Source organism: Panthera pardus, unplaced genomic scaffold (assembly GCF_024362965.1).
Source record: "Panthera pardus isolate Hobbes unplaced genomic scaffold, ASM2436296v1 HiC_scaffold_1, whole genome shotgun sequence".
In the NCBI taxonomy this organism is placed as follows: domain Eukaryota; kingdom Metazoa; phylum Chordata; class Mammalia; order Carnivora; family Felidae; genus Panthera; species Panthera pardus.
Genome location: NW_026526654.1, coordinates 86,009,980 through 86,034,684, shown reverse-complemented (window position 1 = coordinate 86,034,684; position 24,705 = coordinate 86,009,980). Strand labels below are relative to the sequence as shown.

The following is a 24,705-nucleotide window of genomic DNA, read 5'->3' as shown; positions in this document are numbered from 1 at the left end:
TTATAATGGCTATTTGATTTTCAGAAGTTTTGCTGAACACCTAATATGTGTCTAATAATTGGTATGTGGGAGAGATGGAGTATGACCTGATGTTTTCTATTAGTTATGGTTCTTTTGTGTCCTCTATTCAGATACTAAATTCAATGAAGAAACTCTGGGTCAGTGGAAAAGGGAAAAAGGAGTTTGAGTTCGTCAGGATAAGCTGTAGAAATTTGTGGTGTTCAAGTTTGCTTTGATCTTTCAAACACTTTATCTTTGTCACTATTGTCTAACCTTTTAGGTACTCAAAATGTCTTCAAAGAAACAAATCAGTGGATGACTATAACGTACATTTCCTTGCAGGATAAATATTTAAACATCTTTTCTAAAGGTTCCTGTGAGAGCAAAACACAAAAATAATAGGGGAGGTTGAGTTTTGTTTTTGTGTCTGCTGATGAGTTTTTAGGTCTGTTCTAATTTTTCTTAGGCTCTAGACACACATCAGTGCTTAATTTATGGTTATGCTAACCTAAAGATGCCATTGACTTTAAAAAATTAACGTATGTTTAGCATTGTTTTTTTCACACATTGCCAGTGTTTGAATCCAGCTTTCAGTCTTCCTGTGCTCAGACCCAGTACATCCTACTGTTTCTCTAAATAGCATACTGTCCGTATTGTCAGCTTGGGAACATATGGACTTCTGTGATTTACCAATGCAAGGTCTCTAAAATTTTGCTACTTGATTCACAAGCATACATTAATAATTTAAGATTAACAGTCTAGCCCCTTCAATTCCTTTTGTCAGTCAGGTGGGATTTAAATACATGAATTTTCTTTTCTTTCTTTTTTAAGGTTTATGAAAAGAACTTGGGAGTATGCAGTTTTGATGATGTTTGAACTGTAAGGCTTCCAACTGTCAGCTCTTTAAATTTCATTAATAGTAAAACTATTTGCTTTATATTAATACTGAAACCTTACAAATCATTACTGTTTTATTTATCTGTCCGTCCCCACCTTCACTGAGGTATAATTGAGAAATAAAATTGTAAGATATTTAAAGTGTAGAGCATGATGATTTGATACATACATATACATTGTAAAGGGATTCTATCAAGTTAATTCACACATCCAGTACTAGGTAATTTTAAAAGTATACGATTCCAAAGCCTGGTTGGAAGACGTGAAGCGTTCACCTGAAAGTGTACAAGCTAAAACTGCTTTTGTAGAGAGGGTTTAAAAAGCAACAGATAAAATGGATTGTTCACATGTATTGAATTAACTAACCTACACTCTCTGATCCTTCTGGTAAAGAAAAATTGCACTTGATCTTAGCCAAAAGGCCGAGAAGCGATGGTAAAGAAAAATTGATACAGATCCGTAAATACAGAGAACAAAGTGATGGTTGTCAGAGTGGGTGGGGTAGGAGGATGGGCAAAATGGGCGAAGGTGAGTAGGTGGTGCAGGCTTCCAGTTGCGGACTGAACAAATCTCGGGGATGAGCGGTACAGCCCAGGGAATATGGTCAGTGGTACTGTAATAAGGTTGTGCGGTGACACATGGGGTAGCTACACTTGTGAACATAGCGTGATGTGTCGACTTGTCAGGTCACCATTGTACACCTGACACTAATGTGACATTGTGTGTCAGCTACACCTAAAAAGATTGCCTAAAAAGTAAAGAAATCAAAATTACATCATCAAACTCCTTATACCATCGGATCCCAGCAAGACTATCAGTCTTTGTCCAAAGCATACTCTAGACTTGTTCTTGTTATTTGCTTAAATCAAGTATGAAGAAAATCCAGGATCCAACTTAAAAGCAATTTGAATGCTTTGGTCATTAAGGTGAAATTATGAAGAGTTTCAGTGAAAAATGAGGCAGTGGATGTTTATCCCTCTGGGCTTATAAATAATATTTGGTTTATTTGTAGGACTTGGGCAGAATGCTTTAGGCTTGACTTTGGGAACCACGGCAGCTACTTCAACTGCTGGCAGTGAAGGCCTTGGTGGTATAGATTTTAGTAGCTCATCAGATAAAAAGAGTAAGTAATGTTACTATAATTTTATGTTCTTACAGTGACTTAAACTCCTGTGTCTGGAAGATGTTAGTTACATATTAAGTAGTAAAGTTTTGACTTTTAAATTTGATTGTATTTCCCAAATGACGCATGTGGTGTGTGTTTAAGATTTTCTTTTTGTAGAAAACTGAGATTTGTATGTGCATATGCCTTACGTAGCTATCTTCATGTGTGTATTAATATATATTCTTAAGTTGGGATCATGAGCACATACTATAGTTGACACTTGAACGACACGCTTTGAACTGTGCAAGTCCACGTCTGGGTTTTCCCAATAAGTAACAGCACCGGAAGTGTGTTTTTTCTTCCTTATAGTTTTCTTAATAGTGTTTTCTTTTCACTAGCTTATCTGATTGTAAGAATACAGTGTATAATATACGTAACGTACGTAGTGTGTGTTCATTGATTGTTTATGTTATTGGTAAAGCTTTGGGTCAGAAGTAGGTTATTAGTAGTTAAGTTTTGGGGAGTCACAAGTTATATGTGGATTTTCAACTGCCTGTGAGGTTGGCACCCCTTAACCCCTGTGTTGTTCAAAGGTCAACTATATTCCTTTATTTATAACCTGTTCTTTCTCATGTGTTCTATCAGAAGTATTTGCCAACTCAGTAATTCTTCAGAAATATTTTAATGTAGCTTAATATCAGTTTTATGAATGGATGTATCATTAGCCATCATTCTATTATTAATATTTGTTTTTAGGTCTTCTGGGAAGTATCAGTGTATCGGGCATCTTTATAGGGAAAGGCAACATAGTATTGTACTTTAAAGATGTACACTCGGGCTGAAATTGCCTGGGTTCAGGTCTGCTCAACTGTTTACAAGCTCTGTGACCTTACTCAAGTTGTTTATGCCTCTGGGCTTTAGTTTCTTTATCTGTAAAGTGGGCCCAATGTAACAGTACCTACTTCATGGTGTTGGTCTGAGGATTACTATTCATAAAACTTCAGCAGAGCCAGGCAAACAGTAAATGCTGTCTAGGTGTTTGCTTTTAGTATAACTTTTCATTCATATTTTCAGTTAATTTTTTAGGACAGATAACCTAGAAACTGAATCATTGGTTTGGAGAGAGAAACAATTTTGGAGACTCTTAGTGTATATTGTGAAATTACTTTCCAGAAAGGTTTTACCAATTTATTTCCCACCAGCCAGTATGAAGATGCCCTTCTCGGGGCGCCTGGGTGGCTCAGTCGGTTAAGCGTCCGACTTCAGCTCAGGTCATGATCTCGCAGTCCGTGAGTTCGAGCCCCGCGTCGGGCTCTGGGCTGGTGGCTCAGAGCCTGGAGCCTGCTTCCAATTCTGTGTCTCCTTCTGTCTCTGCCCCTCCCCCATTCATGCTCTGTCTCTCTCTGTCTCAAAAATAAAATAAATGTTAAAAAAAAAAAAAAAGAAAAGAAAATGCCCTTCTTGCTATGCTCCTGCCATGCTGGGTATTCTTTTTAAAAATTGTCAATCCAGATTCATTTTCAAAAGTTTTTTAGTGTTGCTGGTTCCATGTGTGTGATTGTTTTGTTTTGCAATGTCTCTTCTGCCTCTGATGAAAACATGTTCACTAGGGCATATGCATGCACATTGCATTAAAACCCCATGAAGAATTAAAAATGAGGCAGTAGATGAAGGTGTAAAATGTGCTGTGTCCATATGTGAGAATTTTTTTGTCTTGGACATGGTTATTTTTTTAATTTTTTTTTTTTTTTTAACGTTTATTTATTTTTGAGACAGAGAGAGACAGAGCATGAACGGGGGAGGGTCAGAGAGAGGGAGACACAGAATCCGAAACAGGCTCCAGGCTCTGAGCGGTCAGCACAGAGCCTGACGCGGGGCTCGAACTCACGGACCGTGAGATCATGACCTGAGCTGAAGTCGGCCGCTTAACCGACTGAGCCACCCAGGCGCCCCGGGACATGGTTTTTATTGTGAAGAGATACTATGCTAGGGTGAAGTACTATCCTAAAAGTTGGCAGAATCCTTTTTTTTTTTTTTACGTTTATTTTTATTTTGAGAGTGAGAGAGCATGCATGTGCACGAGCTGAGGCAGGGCAGAGGGAGAGGATCCCAAGCAGGCTTGCTCTCGATCTCACGAACCGTGAAATCATGACCTGAGCCGAAATCAAGAGCTGAATGCTTAACCAATTGAGCCACCCAGGCACCCCTGGCAAAATCCTTTTAAACTTAGAATATTTAGGATTGTTTTTCTTTGAATGAAAATTGACTAATTTCTTTTTTTTTGTTTTAATGTTTTATTTGTTTTTAAGACAGAGACAGAGCATGAGTGGGGATGGGGCAGAGAGAGGGAGGGAGACACAGAATCCGAAGCAGGCTCCAGGCTCCGAGCTGTCAGCACAGAGCCCGACGGGGGGCTCGAACTCACAAACCGTGAGATCATGACCTGAGCCAAAGTTGGACACTCAACCGACTGAGCCCCCCGGGTGCCCCAAAAGTTGACTAATTTCTAAACATAGGGGTGTAGCTCTTGTTTTTAGTTTTCTGTGTAGCGACTCCATACTTAGAAAAAACCTTAGATATTTTAGCAGCTTCTTTTTTTACTCAGCTAGAGCAGCTTGGTACCCTCCAACTACTTTCATTCATGAAACTGCTTCTCTCTTTATTGTAATTGCTTTTAGGCTCCACGTGAAAGGGCTGAGTGAGGCAAAGGAGGAAGAGAAATGTAAGGAGTTAATCTCCCCGCTTTTTCCTGGGCCCTCCCTCCCTTGTCTTCCGCCCACAACCTTGGTGAGCGTTGAGCCAGAGGAATCGTGGAATAAGCGCACGTGACTTCATGTGCCACCTCTGGTTCCCTGTCGTCTGCTCCTACGTGTCAAGGGGTTCTTTTTTAACCTGAGGCTTTCTGTCTTTCTAGTGGCTACATCAGTTAGCCTGGACCTGCGTTACTGGATTTAATCAGATCAAGAGTGGTAGGAAGCAAAGTTGTGTGAGGAGGCGCGGTATGGAGCTGGGCCTGGGGATGACGATGATCTTAGCCCTTTTCTGAGGAACTGCTGGAAGACCAGCTACAGAACAGGACGAGGAGATTGCAGAGGTCACCAAGGGCCTTGGGTGCCACGTTGAGGAGCTTTGGATTACACTGGGGACGGCTGAGACCTCGCAGGGCTGCGATGTGGGTGATGTGACCTGAGATACGTGTTTGAAGAAGACGGTTAGGAGAGCCACGTGGGAGATGGTGTGCGGGAAGGCAAGAGCAGACGCGGAGCTCTAGTAGGACGCTCTCAAAGCAGCCCACGGGTATTAAGAGGGGCAAAGCTACACGCGCTAGTCCGCCCGCCCAGAGTGAGCTAAAAGCAGGCCTAAGTTTTATATACACAGGTTTGTCCGTGTGTAAACTTTTGTAAATATAATAAGAATGGAATGTCAGAGAGCAAAACAGTACTTGAGTCAATAAAGAAGTTGAACTATCTAGAAAAAAATTAAATCCCTACTTTATATTGCTGTGTCTCATCAAATTGGAGACACCCATCTGGAGAACGTGGGTACCGGTTTCAGAAACGTTCAACTGTGAAGGAGAGAAATCTTAGCATCTGTGCAATACAAAATAGGGAAAAAGAAACTATAGTTGGATTAAAGAGGTAAACAAAAGAAACCCCATGGACAAAGGAAGAAGGTAAATGACAAATTGGGACTAAAATGCTTCATTTCTAGATGCTTATATTTTCACATTTTAACATCTGAAACTGAGATGTATCTTAAAAGTAGGATCTAATTTTAGAAATAGACACATGAAATACATGAGACAAAGAATTATATACTTAATGTTGAAATAGCTCTTAGAAGCAATAAGAAAAATACCTCAGAGATACCCAAATAACCTGAACAGACTGTTCACAAAAGGAGAAATATACTTGTTTAACTAACATTTGAAGTATTTTACTTAGTACTGTCAGAAATAGGAATTTGCATTATAATGAAGTGGCATTTTCCACTTAAATACCAGCAGTGATTTTTTTTAAAACATAAGTTCATTGTTGAGAGTGTGATGGGAAAGGTACTTTTTTTTTTAATGTTTATTTTTTATTTATTTTGAGAGAGAGAGCATGAGCAGGGTAGGGGCAGAGGGAGAGAGAGAGAGAATCCCAAGCAGGCTGTGCTCTGTCAGTGCGGAGCCCGACGTGAGGCTCGATTTCACAATCCGTGAGATCGTGACCTGAGCCAAAATCAAGAGTCAGACTCTTAACTGACTGAGCCACCCAGGCACCTTGGAAAAGCTACTCTTATTCATAGTAGTTGGGAGGATAAATTGGAACAACTGTGTTAAAGGATCAGTTTGATAATATGTCAGAGGCCTTCCCTGAAATAATCTTTGACCTATAAATTCTTCTTTTTTGGAATACAAATAAAGTAGTGAACAAGTATTTATGGATAACTATATCGACTGTAGCGGCATTGTTTATGTAGTGAATGGTCATATGTTAAGAAGAGGGTTGGGCATAAAGGTTCCGATACAGCTACATCATCATATCCTATGGTCATTTAAAGTCACGTTAAGTGACATGGAAAACTTATAACGTGCTGAAAAAATGTGTTGAAATATTACTTCTAGTAATCCTGACTGCTTTTAAAAATGTGTAAGTACAGAAAAAGCCTGGAAGACGAACCACTGAGGTTCTTTGGTGGGATTCAGTTTTGTGTGTTCCTATATATTTTTTTAAATAAGCGGGTCTTGGGGCGCCTGGGTGGCTCAGTCGATTGGGCATCCATCTTCGGCTGAGGTCATGATCTCGCGGTTTGTGAGTTCAAACCCTGTGTCGGGCCCTGTGCTGATAGCTCAGAGCCTGGAGCCTGCTTCAGATTCTGTGTCTCCCTCTCTCTCTGCCTCTCCCCTGCTCACCCTCTGTCTCTCTCTGTCTCTCAATAATAAATAAACGTTAAAAAAAATTTTAATAAGTGGGTCTTTATAGTGACAAATTTTGGAAGAGCAGAAAGTAAGTCACTGCATTTTGCTGAAGGAGCTTTTTTTACTTTTCTGCTTATATAGATATATGCTATTAATGATAACTACTAAGTAGGTGTAATTAGAAAGTTGTTGCTATATCTGCACACATTAAAGACTTCATTTTTAAAAAAATTTGCTGCTTTTGTAAAATATTTAGAGATGATCAGGTCATCTGATATATTTTAATATTCTAATCTAAAAAAGTGTCAAGTAGAACTTTCAGGAGTTAAACTGCTAGGCCGGAATATTTCTCATGGAAGACCGTTGAAAGAGGAAGATTCGGCCCTTGAATGAGATAGATACAAATCAACTATATAACTGTCTGTTTATATGTACACAAACATGTCTCCGTAACGTGCTCTGTTTCAAGTTGGTGACACGTCATGGCCTCACGTGCTGTTTAAGAGGCAGTCTAAGAAATGCTGAACAGTTTCTGTATATACCTTAGCTTGCATTAAATTGAAACTTCTATTTGGAAGACATTGTTGAATGACCTGTTTTTACATGAAGCTTCTTGAATTTTCTAGGTGATAAAACAGGAACAAGACCAGAGTAAGTTTACAGTCTAACTTTTAAAATATTTTAATTGAGTTTTATTTATTAAATAGTAGGCAAATGGTATGGTTGGAAGTAAATGAAACCATATAGGCATTTAGAAGAAAAATTCTTTGCATCAGTTTTTGTCAAAAATAAATAATAAACCTATGCTCTGGAAAGATTATGGGATGGTCAAATCTTCAAGTTTTAATCATTTGGAAAACTTACAACCAATTCTTTCCAGAACACTTTATGCCCAATTTTATATCTAAACATACCTTTTAGATGTAAGTTACTACACCAGTACCATTTATTTTATGATGATGAAGAGGGAGAAGAGCCTCCATATACATCGTATGTTCGAAGATCATTATTTTTACTACCACTTGTATTTTCTCACCTACTTTTTACATTAAATAAAACAGTTGTAAATAAATGATCAAGTTCATGCCTCTAAAACATCTTGTGTATATTTTAGCCCTATTACATAAATAGGAAGCTGAAAGAGACTGAGATTTGCCTAGAGGTTATAGCAAGGAGTTAGTAGCAAATCTGTGACTGAAATTTAACTGGTAATTACATTATGGCATGCCAAATTTCACTTATTCCTATCCTCATTACACATGTATGATTTCCTTAAGCTATTCCTAGGTCTTATTTTATTGAAAAACAAATTGAAATTATAAAATAAAGTAAAATATTTGGAGCATCTCATTATGAGAAGTTTTGTAGACTCTAAAGAATTTTTTAATATTTTTTAACCGAATGAAATGACAGTCGTAGAATTTTTGAGCCGGGACAACTTAATTCAATATTTAATCTGTTGTATTTTCTAAATTTTTTTCTTAAACATTTAGTCAAATGCATTTATGTTTACTTGTAATAGGTGCCAGTCTTTTTAGAAAAGATCTCTCTATGTCAGGTGAATTGTTAAAGTTATTTTAAAGGTCAAGAAATTTATAGTTGTTTATAAAGAGCTTTGAAATCATTCATGAAATGTATAAATGGGGAATATTTGCTTTATCTTCTTCTCTCTTAACATACTCTAGTGGAACTCAGCCGTCAGCTTTTTATTACCTCAATGGCTTTAATAACATCTGTGGCATTTTTCTTAGGGATAGTAAAGCACTGAAGGATGAAAATCTACCTCCTGTCATCTGCCAGGATGTTGAAAATCTCCAGTAAGTGTGTCAAACATAATTAGATAAGTCATTTTGAAGAATGCTAGAATATATTTTAGGGGGAACATCTCTTTCTCTTAAACGTTTTAACTTGGGTAAAAATTTTAATGTTTTTAGAAACTAGAGAGAAAGCAGAACAGGACTTAAATTTTTGTTAACTGTCATTCTCAAAAAAGAATGTGAACTGTAGTTGAATTTTTAATATTTCCTTCTTAAAACACCAGGACTCTGGCCAGCCTATTGTAAGGGTACTTTTTTTCTATAGGAAACCAAAAGTGTATTTTTTTTTCAATTTAGTTTTATGTATCTTTTTAGGAAATTTGTGAAGGAACAGAAACAGGTACAAGAGGAAATAAGTAGAATGTCTTCAAAAGCAATGCTTAAAGTACAAGAAGATATTAAAGCTCTGAAGCAGCTTCTGTCACTAGCTGCCAGTGGATTACAGAGAAACACTCTCAATATTGACAAGTTGAAAATAGAAACTGCTCAGGTAAATGAACTTACAGTCGTTTTACTGTAGGGTTTTGTTTTGCCATGTTTTTTTCAAATGAAATCAGTCTTTTATAAAATCAGGATTTACTACGTATAGCTTGTACGGTTTTAAATTGCTGTAATAATAATAGTTGCTAGTTTGTATTGAGTGCTTACTGTGTATGAGGCAGTGTTTTTTTGTTTTTTAGTTTTTATTATTGAGAGAGAGAGAGAGAGCGAGAGCACGAGGAGGGGAGCGGCAGAGAGAGAGGGAGCGAGAGAATCCCTAGCAGGCTCTACACAGTGTGGAGCCCGATGCAGGGCTTGAACCCATGAACCATGAGAGCATGATCTGAGCCAAAGTCAGATGCTTAACCAACGGAGCCACCCAGGTGCCCCATATGAGGCGGTATTTTAAGCAATTTATTAATCCAGTTTAGTTTTCATGACAGCTCTGTGAGGTAGGCACTCTTATCTTCCTTATATAAATAAGACAGTGGGCAGAGAGCTTTGTTAATAAATGGAAGAGCTTGGTTTCTGACCCTTGTAATCCAACTCTAGAGTTGATGCTCCTGACGAGTTTGCTTTCTAAGAGTGACCACTGGCTAAGTTGCTGCATTACACAAGCTAGACAGAAAAACGTTTTTTTAAAAGTCTGTCAGTGATTAAATAAAAACTATATCATGCTTTGTAAATATTAAATATATACAAAAATACATACTTTGTGTGTGTGTGTGTGTGTGTGTATATATGTATATATATATATATATCGTTCTTATCTATTTTGGTGGGGAAGAATGATGGTAGATGATTTACTTTTATATTTTAAGTAAAAATATTAAAGTTGCTTATATGTCTTTTTTGTTTGAAATATGATTGACATATAACACTACATTAGTTTCAGCTGTGCAACATAATGATTCAATATTTATTTTTATTGCAAAATGGCCATAACCAATCTAGTTAACATTTACCACCATGCTTAGCTAAAAACCTTTCCCACTTGAGATGAGAATTTTTAAGATCCACTCTCTTAGCAACTTGCAGATATATAATACATTATTATTAACTGTCGTCGCCATGCTGTACATTATATTCCCCGGTCTTATTTATTTTAAAATTAGAAATTTGTGTGTGCTTACCTTTAAGTCTTTAAGTCAACTATTGGAGAATACTTTCGTGATATTTTTAATGAAAATGTGTTACTAAAGTAGCTATTCTAAACTATGATGTTTAAAAGGAATTCAAGGGGCGCCTGGGTGGCTCAGTCGGTTAAGCGTCCGACTTCAGCTCAGGTCACGATCTAGCGGTCCGTGAATTCGAGCCCTGCGTTGGGCTCTGGGCTGACGGCTCAGAGCCTGGAGCCTGCTTCTGATTCTGTGTCTCCCTCTCTCTCTGCCCCTCCCCCGTTCATGCTCTGTCTCTCTCTGTCTCAAAAATAAATAAACGTTAAAAAAAAATTAAAAAAAAAAAAAAGGAATTCAAAGCCTTTGTTGTCTGCTTTCAGAATTCCTGGTTGCCTACACACATTGGTTAAATACAAATAAAATATTCTCCCATGTTTCTTTTTCTCTTATTCCTCGTGTGTGTGTGTGTGTGTGTGTGTGTGTGTGTGTATGTATGCACATATATATGTATGTATATGTCATATCTAGGAGAAAGAAAATGTTATGCCTCTGGTGGAGAATGATTAGACTCTGATTAAACATTACATGAAGTCACAAATTTCATATGTGAAATGTATGAAATTGTACAAATTCTATGGAAAAGTTCATTAACACACTAATAGAGGAGGCAACTCAGAGGTGAATGTTACAATGGGATCCGTTGTGACTTTAGTACCAGATGATTCTATTCATAAATATTTGGAATACTTTTTATGTACTCGACTTGCTAATAGTCTTTCAGAGATAAAAACACAACCCGAAAGGCACTAAAAGACTAAAAGAGCAAATGAAATAATGAAAGTTTGGGTAGAATATAAAGGTGGCAAATGAAGAAGACGATGAATCAAAGAAAGCTTCCTTAGGGCTAAAGTCCTCTAAGTTGGGTTTAGAAAATTTTGTAGATGATATCAAAGAAATTTGATCTAAACTTATGTTATTTCTAATTTACGGCAATTAGTGCTCTACCCACACTTCAGTGAATTATCTATTGAAAAAATATTCTGATTCCCTTAGTGAAGTTATCAATCTTTAACGCCAAACCCTTTTCTTCAAAGAAAGCCTTTTGGGGAAATAAAAGCAATTCTGAGGTGAGGAGCAGTGTTGTGGTTGCAAACATCAGAACCTTGTGGAAGCAAAGTCTTTTAAATACTTCATTTTGGGGGGGTACATAACTCAAGAGTTTAAACAAGAAGTGTAGTTAAACTTCTTTCTGGGTAGGGTAGGTGCCAGATGCTTTGTTGCGGTTATATCATTGAGTCCGTGGAGTCAGTGAACATTTTTAAGGATCTGTTTTACCACTTCAGCAGAAGTGCTGGGATCAAAATACACATGATATACTAGTGAGAGTGAATTAAGTCAGTTCGGTACTATGTTCTAGGTACAAGGTATGACTGAGGCACAAAGGCCTCAAGAGGGCACTTTTTAAAAAATGTTTATTTATTTTGAGAGAAAGAGTGTGCATGTTTGCACGAGGAGGGGAGGGGCACAAAGAGAGAGAATCCCAAGCAGGTTCTGCACGGTGAGCCCAGAGCTGGATGTGAGGCTTGATCTCATGAACCATGAGATCATGACCTGAGCCAAAATCAAGAGTTGGATGTTTAACAGACTGAGCCGCCCAGATGCCCCTTAAAGATTTTTAAATAATAGCAGAGTCTTTTGCTGTGGATGAATTAACTTCACAGATTGTATAGACGTCCATAGTTCTTAAAATAGATAGCAGCTCATTATAAATTTATCATAACCTTCATTAAAAGTATACTTTGGAAAGAGGTTTTGGCAACTTGTAAAACAGGTTAAACATGACGTGTTCTCGGAGCATGAGCGTGGCATTGTGTGAAGTTTCAGTCCAGAGATCATTGGTATTTTTAACCTGGCTTTTAACTGGTTAATCTTTCTTTCTTTCTTTCTTTCTTTCTTTCTTTCTTTCTTTCTTTCTTTCTTTCTTTCTTTCTTTCTGTTTTTCTTTCTTTCTTTCTCTCTCTCTCTCTCTCTCTCTCTCCCTCCCTCCCTCCCTCCCTCCCTCCCTCCCTCTGATCTGTTAGGAGTTAAAGAATGCTGAAATAGCTTTAAGAACCCAGAAAACACCACCTGGACTCCAACATGAAAACACAGCTCCCGCCGAGTAAGTTACTGGATTTTCTCACTTTAGGAAAGCCAAACAGTACAATATATAGGCCAAGAATTTGTAGTTTACTATGTAGCAAGCCTGGGTTAATAAGCACTTGACACGGATTTCTCCTTTTAATTCTCACAATAACCCTAAGAAGGCAGTTCATTATCTTCATTTTATCGAAGGGTAAGTGATGGCTAAGATCTGAGCTTTTAACCAGGGTTATGCAGTGATACTTCATTTGTATGTTATGGCCTTTTCCACTGCATTAAATATTGCAGATAGTAGATATTTTTACCAACAAGGACTTTTTAATTTAAAAATAATTTTATGATAATCCCTTCCTTAAACAGGGCGTTCTAGAAGTAGTTTAACCCTTTTACTTGTTTGCATAGCTTTATTCACACAGGTAATAAATCATCAGAAGGAGCAGTTAGAAAATGTAGATAAGTTAAAATAAAAAACATCCACCTGCAGTCTTCTCACCCAGGATGTGTGTCTGTCTAGTTGCCAAGTGGTATCTATCTTGTCTCTTTATATTTTTTCATGTTGCTAGAGCTAATGATAGCTAATATTTATCAGATGCTTACCATAGGCCAAGCAGTGCACTTAGCACTTGACATACTTTATCTCATTTTCCACGAAACCTCTACAGCTGTCACCATCCCAGTCTTCGAGATGAGGGGCCCGAGGCATGAGGAGTGGTGGAGGTCTGACTCCTAGTTTCTCACCCCTTTTTTCTTTTAACTTTTGATGGTGACATAATTTCAGACTTAGAGAAGAGTTCAAGAAGGAAACAAAGAATTCCCATGTATCTTTTATCGAGATTCCTTATATGTTAATATTTTTACTATGTTTGTTTTGTTCCCTGCTCTAATATATATACATATTTCCACCCCCCCCCCCCGAACAGTTTGAATTCTTTGCAGACAGATGCCCATTATGCTAAAGTACTTCAGTGTGTATTGCTTAAACATAAGAACATTCTGTTACATAACCACAGTTCAGTGATCAAAATCAGGACATGTTAACAAGGACAGTGATACTCTGATTATCTTATTCAGATTAGCATGGGCTGTGTTCCTCACCGGCCTTCTAGTAGTTTATCCTTCTCATTCGTCATGCTGCCATCAGAGCTGGTTTTGAAATGGGGTGAATTGTATCATTTTCCATTGCAAAAAGCTTTCGTAGTTGCCCATTTCTTACAGAATTACATACAGCACGCTTTGTATACCATTCAAGGTCCCTTTTATTTATCTGGCATTCTCTGGTTAAATTTAGCAGCGTAGTAGCAGTAATTACATGCTTTCCTCAGGCACTATAGTGTTTTCAGATTATAAATATAAGGACTGTAAGTACTTGTAAAATCTGGTTGACAATTGCACTTTTTAAAAAAACTTTTTTGAACTTATTTAGACTTACAGAAAATTTCCAAAAATGATAGTACTTCCTTATATCCCTTACCTTTCTTCCCTTAATGTTAAAATACTGTGTAACCACAGTATAATTATCGAGAATAGGAAATTAACATAGGTGTGGTGTTACTAATCAAGCAACAGAACTTACTTGAATTTTACTGACTTTTCCACTAACGTGCATTTTTTTCTTCCAGTCTCCTGTTTTCCACTAACGTACTTTTTCTATTCCAGGTTCCCATTCACTTCTCATTCATTCATTTCTCCTTCATCTCTCCCAGTCTGTAACAGTTACTCAGTCTTTGTCTTTCATAACGTTGATACTTTTAAAGCATAGAAAGTTATTTTGTAGATTGTCTCTTAATTGGGATATTTCATGATTGGAGTAATTTCATGATCTATTTTTGATACCTTGATAACTCACAAGTTTTGGTTCTGGTTTCAGTAATATCTATGCCATATCCTTATGTCCTCAGACTAAGTCAAAGGCCCTACTTAAATGGGGGCATATGTTTATTTACTGGTTATTTTAATGCAAAGAAAATAGCATTTTTAAAACTTTGATCTGACTTTGTAAATGTTTTTGTATAGCTACTTCAGAATCTTGGTTCAGCAGTTTGAGGTACAGCTTCAGCAGTACAGACAGCAGATTGAAGAGCTAGAAAACCATCTTGCCACACAAGCAAATAACTCACATATAACCCCTCAAGGTAACATGCTTTCTGTGGTGATTTTTTTTTTTTTTTTTTTTTGATAGCACTGTTTTTTAGTAAGAGAGGTTAAGGTGTTGTCACATAATATTCTACATAACTGCTAGTGGTTGTCTTGAGCTGCTATACAATTTCCTTAAGGCTTGTATTAGATATTTATTCTCCATAAATAGAAAATGCTTTATTATGAACTGTTATTATGCTGACCAAGGCAGAAGTTTCAGGGCCTTCTCCCCTCCCCCTGATGACTGATTCAGACACCCTGCTCTCAGTCAACTCGCTGTGCTCTCTTCTCTCAGTCATGGAAATATTGACGTGGTCTTGTGCCTCCTACACTTTTAGTACCAAAAACTGCACTCAAGTCATAGAAAAATAATACTGATTATGTTACATGTATATTTGTGTGATAATATAACTTTCTTTTATAGATTTGTCAATGGCTATGCAGAAAATTTATCAAACATTTGTAGCTTTAGCTGCACAACTTCAGTCTATTCATGAAAATGTAAAGGTAAGTTTTCATTACCAGTTCATGGATCTGTGTATCTAGACCCAAGTGAAGTATTCATTTGCGGAGCAGAAGCATTCATGCTAATTATAGGAATAGCTAAAATTACATATAAGTGATGAAGACTAAAACTAAAACAATCCACAATCATGCTCAGATACAATCACAGATAATATCTGTTGTTTTTTCAAAAAGATCCAAGTGTTCTATGCAATCAGCTATCTTAACTTTTTTCAGTAGTATATTGTAAACAATTTTCTGCGTTGATATACATATTTCTTCAATATCATTTTTAGTAGTTACATAGGATTTCAGTGTATATATATATATATGCGTAGTTTCCTTAACCCATCCTCTTTGTTGGACATTTAGGTTGTTTCCATGTCTTTACAACTAGGAGCAGCACTACAGAAAAGAAACATTCTTAGTAGCAAAAGTATTTTGTGCTGCTTTAATTTTAACATAGGTCTTATTATTTTTTTTTTTTAATTTTATTTTTAATGTTTATTTGAGAGAGAGAGAGAAACAGAGACAGAGTGTTAGCAGGGGGAAGGGCTGAGAAAGAGGGAGACAAAGAATCTGAAACAGGCTCCAGGCTCCGAGCTGTCAGCACAGAGCCCAGTGTGGGGCTCAAACCCACGAACTGCAAGATCATGACCTGAGGCAAAGTTGGATGCTTAACCAAATGAGCTACCCAGGCGCCCCATAAATTATACCAGCTTTGAAATGAGCATGCTTTGGAGCTTTTGCTTTAATATATTTAAAATTCTAAACCAGATTTTTAAAATAGTTTTAAAGGAGGAATTTTTATCGAATTTTCTTGAAATTAGTTTATTAAAGTACTAAAGATGATTCTCTGTTGGTACTTTGAAGTATGTGTTGTACAGTTTTTTTTTTTCCCTTAATTTTTATTATGAAAGTTTTCAAATAGACACACAAAAAGAAGGGCACTGTTGTAATGAATGCCAGGTACCCACTCTCCGCTTCACCCATTATCAGGATCCTGCCTTGCTTTGTCAGTTCCCACCCAGGGATGCTTTTTTCCCCCTGGAACATTTTAAAGCAAATTCCAGACATGTCATTTGTAAGTATACATGCTTTTTCAATGGCAGTTTCTCCTCTCTGGTATTCTTATTTCTTTTTCTTTCTTTCTTTTCTTTCTTTTCTTTCTTTCTTTCTTTCTTTCTTTCTTTCTTTCTTTCTCTCTTTCTCTCTCTTTCTCTCTTTCTTTTCTTTTGTTTTTTAGTAATGTACATTGTAATATACATTCCCAGGAACCAAAGAATGTTCCATGATCAGATATGCCATTTATTTTCAGTTGCATTTAGTGACCAAAGTATAATTTCTAGCTTCATTTACTTACAGAAATCTCACAGGAGGTCGTTTTTTAATTTTTGTTCCTTTTGTATTGTTTTTCATGAGATAATCTGCTGAAGCAGGTTTAAACTACCTGAGCCAGCCAGGCCCCAAGGACATTAACAAAGCTGGACATTTTATCAATTAACTATATAAATCAAGGCTGATAGCTGTTCTTTTTTTCTTTTCTCTCCTTAAACCAATTGTCTTTCAAGTCTCTAAGGCAGGTGATTATTTTCCAGTGTCTGAAGCAGAACAAATTGATGGACTACTAATGCCAAACATTGTATGGCTATATTCATATAGTTACACAGAGAAGAGGATGGATTAGGGGGAGATCACTTCTAATAAAACTCATTCTTCTGACATCACATACTCTACTTCTGACTGCATTTTCCCCAGTTTTCAGTTCTTGGCAGGCCTGCTTCAGTACATTAAAGAGGTAGGAAAGTCTGGAACCAGAACATCAAATACTGACATCCACACAAAAGGGGATGATGACTTTTAAATACTATAAATAGCAGTAAGATTTCTAAGTGTTCTACCTGTTAAGACCAAAAAGACATTACTGCTGAGAATGGTAGGAAATCTGAAAATCCTATATCTTTTTAAAAAGTTGTTTAAAACTGATCAAAATTTGATTAAACCCTTAATGAAAGTATCTAATAATTCTGATGTGAGTTAATGGCCTTAATCAAGGCAGATGCTGCATTGGGTGAACGAGCCCACTTGATGAACGTGGTAATTTTTCTTTCTTACTCTGAAATTATAAACTCACTCCCCCTCCTCGTTTGGTTATGCAAGCTCAACATGAGTCATTCTTGTGGTAAAATAGTCAAACAATATTGATAAAGTGAAAACCCTTTTTAAACCCTCCAAGCTGTCTCTGCCGAAGTCACTTATTTTAACACGTGTCACCCAGGCCTTTTAAAGAAGGCATTTAGCACATACATATGTAGTACATGTTTTCAGCTTTTTGCATCTGAAAGTTATCAAGAGGTTGGATGTTGGAGGGGGCAACAATCGTGAAAAACTAGAATATTGAAAGTGGAATTTTAGATGTTACTAGCTAACTCGTTTTAAAGAGGCCTCGTGGAGCCAGAATGTTTTAGGCAGTTTATTGTAAAGACATGACAAAATTAGGGAAGAAAATACTCAAGAGAGCATTAGAGCTTGCATGCATCATTTCACATTGCATGCATTAGTAGCACTTTGATTTGCCCTTTAGGGGGAATGTATAGCATTGGCAATGTCTTTGATCTTCTTATTTCCTACTTAGATTATTCCCGTATTACCAGATTCAACACAGAACTTGATTGATTAACCTTTTCTTTTTTCTTTCCCTTAGGTGCTAAAAGAACAGTACCTTGGCTACAGGAAAATGTTCTTGGGAGATGCTGTAGATGTGTTTGAAGCCAGGCGAGCAGAAGCCAAGAAGTGGCAGAACGCACCCAGAGTTACTACCGGACCCACCCCTTTCAGCAACATGCCAAACGCGGCAGCCGTTGCCATGGCTGCAACTCTTACACAGCAGCAACAGCCTGCTACAGGTCTGAATGCATTCAAGTTATAGCTTCTTACTGTTAAAATGCAGAACATTTATGTGCATTTTTATAAGTCTTCCTTTTGTGTTAGCACTGAAAAATTTCTATGAGTAGCTATTCCAGTATAATCTAAAAATTATGATGGACACAATTATAAACATATACCTGATAAAAAATGCAGGGTAGTCTTAGCAATAATTATTCATCAGTTAGATACTGAATATTGTGAATTACTTAATGTTATTTGCTGTATTGCTATAAATACCCTTTAGAACATGGTGTTTCACTACCGAATTACATTTAAGAATAACACGTTCTAAAATCGTGATTGTATCATTTATTGTTTTAAAGTCAAAGCTAATTCAGCCATTATTGCATTTCTCATATATGATACTGATAGATGGTGCATTCTTGTTTCCTCATACATAGTGATTACAGAGTACCCACATTTAGGATGAAGTACATTTTTATGACTGAAGGTGTGTTGAAGATCAGTTGGTTGTTTTTATGTATAATGACTAGAAACAGTACAGGTTCTTTTAACCAAATTCGGACGAAAGTACATGCTAGAATTATTTGTACCTTTTCAGAATGAACAGAACAGTAGCAGGAGCAGGAAAAAGATGTTTTGAGATGCTCTGGATTGCACATTAAGAAGTTTGAACTGGGAAAGCTGGGCAGATGATGAAAATAATTGGTGAGATACTAGAAAGCAGATAATTTGAGTCCTTGGTTTAATTCCACTTCTGACAAAAGAAACATTTTTTGTGGTCTAGTTCTGCGGTGTGGAGTTTGGTCCTGTGTCTTTGGGAGATTGTTATCTTTACTCCTACAGTCTCCTTTTTGTCAGGCTTGAAGTATGACAGAGAAAATACAGTCTTAATGGATATTGATTTTTTTTTTATTCATTCAGAAATTTTTGAGTAATCCTTATTATTATCCTATAGCGTGTGTCTTTCTGAGAGTTCCATATAGTCCAAGAGTAAATTACAATACAAAAAGTAAAAAAAAAAATGAAAAAAACAGACATACCTAGATTGCATTCAGGCTGCCTCTACTAGGGAAACATTCTCTGGTTTTCACTATTGGCGGTTTAAAAATTGTTCTTCACATTTGGAGATGCCAGAATCGACTTACCGTCAGTGAATGGCTGGTGATTGGTTTATGCCAAATCCTCCACATTCCGTGGCTGGACCCGTGTGAATAGTGGCTCATAGTGGCGCTATCTACTAGTTCTCCGTGGCTGGAGTGTAGGATTCCATTCTCGAGTTATGGAGGAAAAAAGTCATTATGGAACTGATTCCTATACTGACTTGATAATCATACTGATTCAGTATAGGAATCAGTCCCATAATTGTGATTATCAGTTCTCATGATTATTTAACCAGCTAATCAAGCCAACATAGTACCAACTTACCTTTCAGAGCCAATATTAATCCTAAAAAAGATCAGATAAGCATGGGTTTTGGTTAAGTGTCCTTTAAAACATAAGGGATTTCCATTTTAATAAATAAAATTAAAAAGTCAGTTATTTAAAATGTCATGGGATAAGTGAATTTTATATTCTGTGGTATACAGCTAAATTTGAAGCAAAACCACTTGTCAGGGTTGTTACGTTTTGTGTTTTGGGTTTTTTTTGGTTTTTGTTTTTGTTTTTTAATTCCTTTATGTAGACAGTCTCGAGAGGTTTGTAGGTTTTCACTCATACGTTTTATGCTCATGGACATATGAAGATGTATGTTCATTCTACAAATATGAGTGCCTACTATGTGCTAGGCTCCGAGGGTACAAAGGTAAACAGTGAGCTGAGTATGGCGTTTGCTCTCCGTGGTGATGGAGAACGTTGGCTTAATTTAGAGTGATCATCTTGCGGAGCCTTTGCTCATTTAATTTCCTCTGTGACTTTTGCCAGGCTTCAGGGCAGCTGCGGCCCCCTGCAGTTGTGAAGCCTCTATGAGGGCTTCCCCGTTTACATTTTGAGTTGTGTGATTTTTAGAACTGAGAAGTTAAACAGTAGTAATAAAAATTTTGCTTTTTGTCTTCTGTTTCTCGAAGGCCTTCCCAGCTCCATATAGTGCATTCCTTTACGCGTCTTGTAGTCAGAATGTTCGTTATTTCAGTCCTGTCACCACTGCAGCGAGACGGATGAGGTCTCCTAGATACAGACCGCTTTGATGAGTTACCGCCTGTTGAGAAATATTGTGCTTTGTATTCACTCGGTGACTTAATCTTTGTGTCCTGTGACTTTGAGGATATCTTTTGCTTTTTAAGTGCAAATAATTTTAAAGACCATCTAGATTCAGTTAGGTAAGGCTTGTGTGCTGTTTTTATGTATCACTGTTGATGTGCAAGATTTGAATTGTCAGGGGTTTTGCTTTTAGTTGCATATGGATTCTTCATTAATATAAAAAATGCAGACAGCTTTCTTAGGCTGCCACCTTCTGAAGGTGGTTTCTCTTGGAGGTGGAGGTATGGGTTTAAGTGACTTCTTAACTTTGGTGTTTTTAAGTGAAAAAAATATAATAGGTCTTAGGCCTGCGTGATTTATGGTTATTGTTTCTGAAGGCTGAAGAAAAAACTGACGAAAACCAGCGGGCTAATTATGTGTGAAATAAGCATCAGAACATGGATAAATTACACATAAGTAGATCTTGAGTACACTTGTCCATCAGTGCTTTTGAAGCCTCTTAAAAAGCTTAAGACATTTTACATTAGGATTACCAATATAATTTTAACCTAGCATAGATTGTTCTAAGCTAACGTACTGGGATTAAGTTTTGCTGTTGTGTTTTGACACTTTTAAAAAAGTTCTTGATGTTTACATAAGAAGACTATTCTCGTGTGACTTAGCTGCTATTTTTAAGGAGAGCTGAGACATTTTGTTAGAGTTCCTAATTTCTAGCTTTTAGTGTAGGTTTGGACATTTAAGATGTAGTGTTAAATAGGAAACGTTAAGTATTTCATTTTAGTTTCTTGTAGTTTTCTGGTTTTGTTGTATTTAACAACCAAAGGAACATTCCCCGTTAAATCAGTAAGTAAACTTTTTCAAATTGGGGGAAAAGGCATTTTTTGTTTTTAAGAAAAAATTATTTTTAAAATATGACCTAGGAATAATCATACTAATGACATTAGATATTTTGAGTAATTATTGAAAATTATCAAAAAATTTTAGCACTTTAGTCCTTTTCCTGTGAATGCAGTTTTACTTTTAAGAAAGTAGAATTTATTCTGGAAAATATGAATTACAGTGCTGAACTTGATTTTGTTGTGTGTGAATATGTTATCCGGTAACTTTTGTAAAATGTTACTCTACGTGAAGATTTCACTTTGGGCAATTATTGGGATATATTACTACTAACTTGGTTTTATTTATGGAACTAAGCCTCTCATTGAATGACTATTCAGATTTTGAAACAGATTTCTTGAATTGTTTACGTGACTTTTGCCTGAAGGATTTAGATTCTGCTTTCTAATAGTGAAACTAATTTATATGGTGGCCAGAGTGTAATATATGCTAATACTTTGGCGTGGGAGATATTTATCATGTTTTTGATATTAAAAAATGTTATACATTTGCCTACTAGTTTTATAAATGATGTTGCCTTCAGAATTTGTGTGAAGGTACAAAACTCAAAGTATCATGTACCTGTTGTGCAATGGAAAGTCTTGTCATTGTCAGAGTTCTTGATGACCTATATTCTGAATATTGATGATTAGGGTTACTCTTAAAAACAGACCCACACACAACAAAAAGCATGTTATTTGAGTAACTCTTAACGACTTGTAGGGTTGAGGGCTGTGGTGTGCGTTGTTCTTTAGGGCCTTCCACCAGCAGTGCCTCCTATAAACATGTGACACTTAAGTCTCTCAGTGTTAAAGAAACTGGACGTGTGTTTTCTACGTATTATTTTTGTTAGAAATAAGAAAGTAATATGCTTAGTTTCTTTTTCTTACAGTAACATTTTACAAAAGAGCTGCTAGGCAGGTATTTTATTCTCAAATTGATCTCAAACTGGATGTAAAAATTTAAATCCTTTTTTAATTTATTTTTTCATAGTAGTATAAGAACTCTGGCTGCTATTAGTTCTTACTTTTTATTTTCTGGGTAGAAGCTATTTGAAAAGTCCAGTTTCTGTCCTAGGGTAGCAAAATATAGTTCCTCGGTTTTCTTTTTCTTTTTCTTTTTCTTTTTTTTTTAATGCTTTGTAATTGTACACTACCTTTTGAATATACAAACCTCATTCTTCATTGAACAACTTGAAGGCTTTGATTTTTTTCGAAGAGTTTAAATTTCAATCTGTATATTACTTTGGCAGTTCCCTCAACTTTGAGATGCACTGATCACTGTGCTTGAAAAAGACAAGACTGAAGATTGTACTATGAGATTTATTGAATAATTTTCATAAATTATTTATCAAATGAGAGATTTTTAGATTTTTGTATTCTGCTTAGTTAAAGAAAAAGTAGTTAACAAAAGAGAGGCTAGTAAGTTTGATGCTATTCTTGCCAAACAGACTCAGACAAAATCTTTAATGAATGGGAAAAGGATGACTAATAATTGTTCTGCATCTGAGTACATTTTCCAAAATGTTGGAAAGAAACTTCTGAATTGAAATCTTGAATGTATTGAATCTGTCAAGGTACACAGCGGTGCCTTTGTAAATGTTCATTATCTTATTTAATCAGGTGATAAGTGGTGTAATGTAGCAGAGCTTAATAATAGACTCAATTATCACTTTTTGTGAACAAGTTGGAATTGTCATGTTACTGTGTAATTGATTTGCTTTAAAATGAACAATAAATTTAATGAAATAAAACATTGTCTTGTTTTTTATCTACTTATTGTATATATCATTTATATTTCGTATAAAAAATGCCTAGTTTTTTTGGTACTTACTCTTATGAAGTAACATGATAGTTTTGCCACGTTAGCGTCAGTCTCTGATCAGTTGAGACTTGACTCTAACGATGAGGAGCTTGTTTTAAAAAAAAAAGTAAAAACCTTTTACTGATTACACCAACTAATTTTATCAGAAAACAAGTGGGGAGATCTAAAATCATTTTAGAAAGAAAACCAAAAGAACTATAATTTACAATACATTAAAGATTTCAAATTATTTAGTAGGTTAACATAACATCTTTCGATGTGCTAAGCCTCTTTTAATTGTCTAGTGTGAACAAGTTACTTAAAAACTTTTTTTTTTTGGTTAGGTAAATCAGGCTGGGGAGATACCTGAAAACTGGCTTTTAGCAAATAGAATTTGTTAAAATTAATCACTGTTTATTTTAAAAATAATTTCATAAAGAAATTTTAATCTTGAAAGAGTAAGGCAAATTTGTTTTTTTTCCCCCCCATTTTTTTTTTTTTTTTTTTTTTTTTTATACCAGGGCCACAGCCATCTCTGGGAGTTAGTTTTGGAACACCATTCGGCTCAGGTATTGGCACTGGCTTGCAGTCAAGTGGCTTAGGTTCTTCAAACCTTGGAGGTACACTTTAACTTTTCTAATATTGCCTTGGACTATTATACATTTGAATTGATACTAGCCTGTAAAAAATTTCTAAGAGGGTCTGCTATTTTGGTAGTTAAGGTTCCATCTGGCAAAAATAGCTCTCCAAACATAATCAGTGCTTTTTAGTATTAGAATTAGAACTTAAATCATTTCATCTTCAGTGAATAGTAAATAAAAAAAGAATAGTAAAATTAATTGGTAGGGATGTTCGTATTTTCAAAGCAATATGCTAAAATATGAACTTGCAAATTACTTAGTTTTAATAAATTTAACTTAAAAAAAAAAAACCAGTAGTCTTAATCACATCATTTTAGAGTCCAAACTGCTTCTGGACATCTAATCATTATCTTCTTTTTCTGTAAATGAACACTTTAGATGAGAAAATAATTTTATTATAAATTGGACAGTTCAGCTTCTGTCTTTTGCTAAGCATTTTTGGCATAGCTGCCTTTATGCGTACTTGTATACATAACAATTAATAATTTTATAAGTTAACTCTAGTAAGGTAAGTCTTCTGCCAATCATCATGCTACATATAAATGTATTCACAGTTCTGTGGTATGGGTATTTGACAGTAGAATGTATTTTGACAAGCATATTGTCATATAATGAATATATTATTTCCACTAAAATATATCATCATAAGAGTGGAAGTCTGTGAGCAATCAAGGTTACTTAATATAGTAAACTCTATTGGAATTACTAGAATTATAGTAGACAGCATATTTCCTATAATCTATAATCCAGTGTGCCATCATATTTCTTAGCGTCATAGGCTATAATACTGTCTCAGACTCCTTATTTTAGATAGACTATTGCAGAGTAGCCTAAGAAGAATTTGAATTTTATTTTTAGATCACTTGACTTTGAGGAGAATGGAGACAAGTCTTTAAGTACTTAGCAGAATCTCTTCTTGAACTTCATATGACGAAAAATATTTTTGTATTTAAATCATGACTAGTACTATTAAGAAAGAAAAATGATCTCCCACTCGAAATTTCTCAATTGTCAAATCGGCTGGTATGTGGCAGGAGCCTGTGTTGCTGAGTAGATTTAATGTGATTAACCGTTTTGTAATTATGCAGTTTTTCAATGGTGAAGGTTCTTAAGTGAAAAGGTTTTGGTAAAAAGCAGAGTAAAAGTTGTCTTATGGTACTTGGTGTTTAAATTCTTGTGCATGTCACGCTTACTT

The 24,705-nt window shown here is 35.9% G+C and overlaps 1 protein-coding gene across 4 annotated transcripts in view; it reads left to right on the top strand.

Moving 5' to 3' along the window:
- The window catches only part of NUP58 (nucleoporin 58), a 49,763-nt gene that overhangs the window by 11,389 nt on the left and 13,669 nt on the right, over positions 1–24,705 (top strand). For 2 of the 4 annotated variants that reach the window (XM_019447948.2, XM_019447947.2), the window contains exons 5-13: positions 1,910–2,020; positions 7,532–7,556; positions 8,657–8,722; positions 9,038–9,212; positions 12,402–12,481; positions 14,476–14,594; positions 15,023–15,105; positions 17,807–18,008; positions 23,391–23,489. In XM_019447948.2, coding sequence (XP_019303493.2) covers positions 1,910–2,020; positions 7,532–7,556; positions 8,657–8,722; positions 9,038–9,212; positions 12,402–12,481; positions 14,476–14,594; positions 15,023–15,105; positions 17,807–18,008; positions 23,391–23,489 — 960 coding nt within the window. Of the gene's footprint in view, positions 1–1,909; positions 2,021–7,531; positions 7,557–8,656; positions 8,723–9,037; positions 9,213–12,401; positions 12,482–14,475; positions 14,595–15,022; positions 15,106–17,806; positions 18,009–18,592; positions 22,820–23,390; positions 23,490–24,705 lie in introns of those variants that run through there. The other 2 variants (XM_053900857.1, XM_019447949.2) reach the window with 2 other exon arrangements.